General features: G+C 49.1%; 1 protein-coding gene across 1 annotated transcript in view; it reads left to right on the plus strand.

Moving 5' to 3' along the window:
* The first annotated feature begins 6 nt into the window (after positions 1-6).
* The window catches only part of KLHL12 (kelch like family member 12), a 24,648-nt gene continuing 17,700 nt past the window's right edge, over positions 7-6,954 (plus strand). Inside the window, exon 1 of the mRNA XM_008638015.2 lies at positions 7-202. Within this exon, the coding sequence (XP_008636237.1) occupies positions 17-202 (186 nt within the window). The 5' untranslated portion in view covers positions 7-16. The remainder of the gene's footprint in view (positions 203-6,954) is intronic.

Below are 6,954 nucleotides of genomic sequence, written 5' to 3' on the forward strand. Positions count from 1 at the left end.
GCAGGTGCCGCGCGCCATGGCCCCCCCCAAGGACATCATGACCAACTCCCACGCCAAGTCCATCCTCAACGCCATGAACGCCCTGCGTAAGAGCAACACGCTCTGCGACGTCACCCTCCGCGTGGAACACAAGGACTTCCCGGCCCACCGCATCGTCCTGGCCGCCTGCAGCGACTACTTCTGCGCCATGTTCACCAGCGAGGTCGGTGCTGCCGCCGGCCCTGGGTGCTCCGTGGGTGGAGGAGGCAGGGGCGCCCAGTGCCTGGGCTGCTCTCTGTTGAGCTGCTCAGCAGCTGGGCCAGGATCCCCCCGTGAGGGCCCAGGATCCCCTTGTGGTGATCCTGGAGTCCGCTGGATACTCCCCATGGTTGCTCAGGATGCCCCCGTTGTGGTTCTTGATCCTTTCATGGTGGCTCTGGGTTCCTCAGGAACCCCCCGTGGTGGCCGTGGATTTCTCTGTGGTGGCCCTTGGTGTCTCTGGATTTCCCCACGGTGGCCCTCGGTTTCCCTATGGGCTCCAGGTCCCCCCGTGGTGGCCCTGGATCTCTCTGAATCCCCCCATGCTGGCCCTGGAGCCCTCTGGATTCTGTCCTGCTGGCCCTGGAGCAGTTCGAGGTGATTCTGTGCCTTCTTATGGTGGCCCCAGAGCCCTTTATCATGACCTGGTGGGGAGTTAGAGGTTGTGGCAGGGACTGTGATCTTGATTCATGGTCTGCTGCGACCCCCCTGTGCCCAGTGAGCTGCCGGGCTGAGCTGCCAAACCGGAGAGTTCTGATGCATTTACTTATTTTTCTACCGGTGATTTGTGATTTCTGTGGTTCTGGGCATCTTTCCTGCCCTGGTGCCGAGCTGGGGAGTCTGGGCAGCCCTTTCTGTGCAATGGAGGGTGTCTGATGCGTGCTCCGGGCTCCTCTTGGCATTGGCTGAGAGCTGGTGTGTGCTGGGTTGTGCTGATCTCCTGCCATGGGGGTGTCACTGGGGCTGGGGTGACTCTGAGCCCCGGGTGCTGCACTCAGCACATCTCACCTGTGAGCACCTTGGCTCTCAACCCTGACTGTGAGACTTGCAGTACCTATGTGCTGTTTCCCTGAGTCACTGACAGGCACTGTTTGAGCTAGAACTGGCACTCGCTGTTAAACGTCAGATGCTTTGCCTGGCTTTGTCTTTTATAAGTTTGAGTCAATCTTTGCAGCTTTTTCTTACAGAAGATGCTTTCCTTATCCTACCGCCTTCCCCATTAGCAGGGAGAAACATTATTAAGTAGCTCACAGGTCCTAAAGCCCTCCCTGCTAGCCCAAGAGTCATTGCAGCAGAGAATGATTTTGTTCTTTGTTTTACCGAGGCATGAAGGCTGTGGCAGAGCTCTCTGTGTGCCCACTGCGCTCAGTGCTGTCGGGGCAGCAGGTGTCTCCGTTTTTACAGTCCTGTGCAAAGAAACCAAAATGAGGAATGTGTGGCCTGACCACAGACCAATATATTTTTTTTGTCCATATCTTCATGAAATTTGTAAATTCATCAGGTTTATGCTCTTTCTCTGCATGAAGGAAATGTAATTAAATGAAGAAAATGCACAAAGCAGATTAGTCCCTGGAGGCTGAAGTTTTCTGTTCTCCAGTAGCTCCAGGTGCTCACCAGTACAGCAGAGTGTCTCTGCTTCTCTGGGTTTGCCTCCACGTTCCTGTCGGTGCTTTTGACTTCTGGACTTTGTGCAGAGATCCAGTCATTCCGTGTGCTCCAGAACGTTCTTTGTGGCTGCTAACAAAGGCTGGGGGTTGGTGTGCTTTGAGTCTGAGCTGAGGTGTCTCTTGCTTCATTACACTCATGTTAACTGTAACATCATAGTGACCTTCATTCAGATATGTAAGTCTTCCTAGGAAATTAAATTCTCCCTGGGAGAACGCCTGTGCCCAGTGGGCAGAATTGCTTGCTCTCTCGCACTCCCACACTGCCTCTGCTTTAAGGGGTTTGCTTCTTTTGCTTAGTCTTTCTTCCAAACTTGTTCCTTTGTTATGGAAACCCTAAGTGACCAACCTGCCAAGGGGCACACAATTACGGAGTGTTTGTGGGAGAACTTCCTTCCAGGAAGGGGCAGCTCGGTAAGCCTCAGAGTGGACCTGCTTCCTGTGTGTGTCAGCGACAAGTGTGTCGGGGCCTGTGATGGGACAGTGCTTGGACACTCTCCAGGCTCTTGTGGGTGCAGGGTTTGGCCAGGCTGGGACTCCAGGGAGCTCATTGTGTGTGTGGTGTCATGGACAGACAGGCCCTGCCAGGGCTTCCTCCACACTCCATCGCTTGCCTCTGGCAAGTCTGGGGGCTGCTTGGATGCTCTAACGTGCCAGACCCGGCTGCACAAGGCTTTGTTCAGAACTGATCCTGGGGTTAGCCCATGGCATACCTGGTCTTCTATCCTGGGGTTGTGTCACAGTATTCTTGGTGTCACATCTGTGCATGGCCAGTACAACACTGAGACTGTCAGCAGATACTGTTGTCATAAAGAACTGCCTTTGCCTCTCTGTGTCTCAAGTTTCCTTCCTTCTCTTACTTCTGACTTTAACATTTTAAAAAGTTCTCAGTCTGGCTTAGTATTAATTTCTTCCCATTTTCTGTTCCCATTTTACAGAATGAGGAGAAGCCACTGATCACCTGATGAACCCCAGGCTTTTTACAACACTTTCCTTTGCCCCTGTGCTGAGCAGTGTGGGAGAACTGAAAGACCATCAGTTTTACCTACAGGGTTGTTCCTTGTAGTGAAAATTGCAGAGCAGTTTTATCTCCCTTGGATCTCGGTTGTGCACTGATATTTTTCTCTGTTTGGCCAAGTTAACATAAGTTAGGATCTTTTAAGAGCTGATCATTGGCTCCACCTCAGAAAGAAACTGTTCTGTCTTCTCTTGGAGGCTGTGTTCTAGAAACTGAAGGGTTCTTTTCCCCCCAGCATGGAGAAATATTCTGAAAGCAGCTGGTGTTTCCAGGTGCTTACATGGTCAACTTGTCAACTTCACTGTGCTGTGATTGCCCTCCAGAGTACAGTGAGCCACACATTAGCACTGTCATGACAGCATTTCTCTTCCCCTGTGAGAAGAAATTGGGGTTTATTCCAGTGTACTTTTGTGTGTCTGCATTAGTAAAGACAAAAACAAGAAGTAGCCTTGGGTAAGAAAGGGGTTGCAAAATTTTAGACCCATTCTCCTGCAGGGTGAGTTGCATGATTGTCATGGTTTAGCCCCAGGCAGCAGCCAAGCCCCTCACAGCCCCGTGCTTGCTCCCACACCAGCAGGATCAGGGAGGGAGTCAGAAGGGTAAAAGCCGGAAAATTTGTGGGTTGGGACAAAGACAGTTTAATATGGAAAGCAAAAGCCACACGTGCAAACAAAGCAAACCCAGGAATTCACTCCCTGTTTCCCATGGGCAGGCAGGTGTTCAGCCATCCCCTGGAAAGCAGGGTTCCGTGACAGTGACTTGGGAAGACAAACACCATCACTCCAAACATCCCTCCCCCTTCTTTCTTCTGCCCTCCACTTTATACACTGAGCATGGTGTCATACAGTCTGAAATATGCCTTTGATCACTTTGGGTCATCTGTCCCAGCTGTATCTCCTCCCAACTTCCCGTGCACCCCCAGCCCCCTCGCCAGCCTGGCAATATGAAAAGCAGAAAAGGCCTTGGCTCTGTGTGACCACTGCTCAGCAATAACAAAAACATGTCCATTATTGTCCCTACATTCAGCACAAATCCAAAACACAGCCCCATGCCAGCCACTGGGAAGGAAATTAACTCTACCCCAGCCAAACCCAGCACAATGATTGATGGATGGAATGGAAGAAGCAACATTGTGTTTCACAAAAGAGCTGTAACCTGCAGCCCCTGCCTTAAGGCTTTCAGCAGCTTGGGCATCTTGAGGTAAAACTCCTGAGGCCTCAAAGTGACTCTCTTCAGTTGTTTTCCTGGATGCTGCAGTTGATTTTGGGATTTCTACTGCTGCAGACTATTTATGACGTTAGAAATGTGCTTGTGTGAGGGAGTATCAATCCCTGGCTACTACACTCCCTTCAGGGAGAGTGAGCAGAGCTCTGATACTAAACAACAAAGTGGGAAACCGATCTGAAATTCTGACAGCAGAGATGGAGAGCTGTGTCTGGTGCCACTGAACAACCACAAAAGGAAACACTGAACACCTTGGAGAGGAAAGCTTCCTGCCCTTTGTGTTGGTTAGCATTGTATGATCATCATTTTGCATTCTGAGTCCAAATACATGCCAGTATGGATGAACGAGGGACTGTCTGTGTCTCAACAGCCCAGCACTGAGCACTGCAGACAGTTCTCCAATGCTACACACACAGGCTGGAGCTCAGCTCAGAGTCCTCATGAGTCTGAAAGGCTGAGAGAATTGGGATTGTTGAGTCTGGAGAAAGCTCTGGGGTGACCTAATTGTGGCCTTTCAGTACGTGAAGGGAACCAACAAGAAAGATGGAGAGAGACTTTTCACTGGAGTTAACAGGAGAAAGGGGAATGGCTTTGAACTGACAGAGAGGGTCCATGGAAGGTCCCTTCCAACCAAGACCATTCCATGATTCTGTGTTCAGAATCAAGTTGTCTCCACACTGAGATCCTTCTTTAAGGTATGATGTTAGGATTCCAATTCTGCATCACATATGTAGGTGAAGTTATGTGAAATACTTCCTTCCTTCCATCCTTCCGTCCTTCTATCCTTCTATCCTTCCATCCTTCCTGGCATCCTTAGCATGTGAGTAAACTGAGCAAAATAACAAGCAAGTAGTGGAGTGTAGCAGAAATACAAGGGAAGCAGGAATTAATCATCTCTGTGGTATTAATGTTGTCCCCATGGTTTGTGTTATGGTCAGCAGTATAGAGTATGTGCATGGCTGATGATTGAATATTGATTGTGCATCAGGAGCTTCTTTACCAGCTCCAGGCTGATGTGTGAAGAACTGATGTTTACAGCTGCCAGGAGGTCAACAGAAGTTTGTAACGTCTTTGATCCTAAATATGTATGGTCTATGTCTCCATTTGCTTACTGGAATCATCTGAAAGTCTTGTCTGATCAGTTCTGACCTTTGGTGACATCTGTGTCCTTTGTTTGTGGTACAAACAGCTTAGTCTTGTTTCAGGAATGTTTTGTCTGGCCCAAGGCAGGAACTGGTTTTAGCTTCTGAATGCAATGCCTGGCCTGTCACACAGCAGGTCAGACAAGGTAATTTGCTGTTCCTTCCCGACTTTGGAAGCCATAAAGGTTGTTCACTGAGTCAACAGATTTGAAAGGCCTCTTCCTTCAAATTCCTTCGAGGTTCACCATTACCTCCTGTGCTTCTCTACTGCAAGTGTATCTCTGCATCATAGACATGGCTCAGTCCTGGCAGACATCTCTGCCGTGTCGTGGAGTGCCTCTGCAGGAGCAGCTTCCACTGCTCATATTTTCTCTACTCCTGTATCACCTCCATTTTCCCCAGCTGTGGCAGATTCCAAGCTCAGTGATGGTGCTTTGGCCATGCTTTCTGCTCCCTGAGCCTCTGCCCAACTGGCTGTACCAACGTGGGGCCCATTCTTGGCAAGAGAAGCCACGGGCTTTTGTCTGCATTGTGCTTGCACTGGTGCTGACTGCTCCAGAAGTCAGGGGCTGGTTTTGCATCGTGCCACAGGGAGATCATTATCTCCTGAGGTGCAGCCATGCTGCTGAGCTGGCAGCAATGTGCAGGGTGTGATTAGTGAATCCACCAGCCAGTGCATTGGTCAGGAATCATCGGATGCTCTGCCAGCAGCTCTGTGCTGGGGGCACTGAACCACGAAGCTGATGCTTTGTGAAATATAATCTGTTTTGTGCAAATTTGATGGATTCACAGAATTTGCTGTTCCCAAAGATTGACCGTTAGGAGGATAATGTTCCTTGGAAAAAATAATTATTCCAAAATTAATCACAGAGGTGATAAAATAGTTAGGGGACAAAGTCTGGATTGTGTATGTGCCATCACTGCACAAACTGTCTTTTAACTTCATTTCATTTTAGGAATGAAGTTCACCATAAGCTTGAAAAATTGAATCAGGAAATTGACGAGTTGAGAAAGCTTTTTCTTTGGATTGGTTTTAGAGTGGAGTGGTGAAAATGTCCAGGTGTTGGAAAGGAAAATTACTTGTCAGTAGAATTGACTTGTTCAGGTTTAGGGCTTGACATGCCATGGGGAAGTTACGAAAGCTCAGGCAGAAGGATGTCCTACTGATAGAGGGCACAGAGATGCCAAATTTCTGGGCCACAGAGACACTTGGCAAAACTCCCGAAATAAGGAAGAAGTTGATAAAGCCAGCTCAGCAGCTGTGCTGAATCAGCTCTGAACGGGTAGAAGGTAATTCCAGCAGAGGCACGTTGCGACCACTGACTCACAGCCACCTACTGCAGAAGTCCCCTGACCCAGAGGAAGAGAAAGATTGAGCATGGGACTCATTAGCGTAAGAAGCAAGGAAATCATAAACCAATAGAAGATGGAAGGCTAATTAATGAGAGAGCTAGGTAACTTGTAGCCAATGAACATTAATGCCTTTGTTTGCTAAAATGAATATAAAGTGAACAGTTTTGCTGGTCATGTGCTGGCTTTGGGGATTGGCCTCCAGCCCCCCCTCTCTGTGCTGAACTGAAATGAATCAAATACCTGGACTCTGGGTGTGGATTGGCCTCTTTCACGCCAGCTGAAAGAACCTAGTTTGGGCCAACACTTAGGTGGGGACTCCATGTGAACTGCAGCATGTCACACACATCCAGCTCAGGGAGGAATTCCCTTGGAGTAAAGCTTGGAGTACTGCATGGAGGAGAGTGTTTAGTTGTCTTGCACAGGTGACACACGTAATCTCTGCTGACTCAGATCTCAGCTCACGGGTTTTACTGTGCAGTGTGACTGTCCTTTTGATCCATAAAAAACTTTTGTCTCTTTCTCATCCTGTAAGTGA

The sequence above is a fragment of the Corvus brachyrhynchos genome, unplaced genomic scaffold (genome assembly GCF_000691975.1).
Source record: "Corvus brachyrhynchos isolate BGI_N302 unplaced genomic scaffold, ASM69197v1 scaffold67, whole genome shotgun sequence".
Taxonomy (NCBI): Eukaryota; Metazoa; Chordata; class Aves; order Passeriformes; family Corvidae; genus Corvus; species Corvus brachyrhynchos.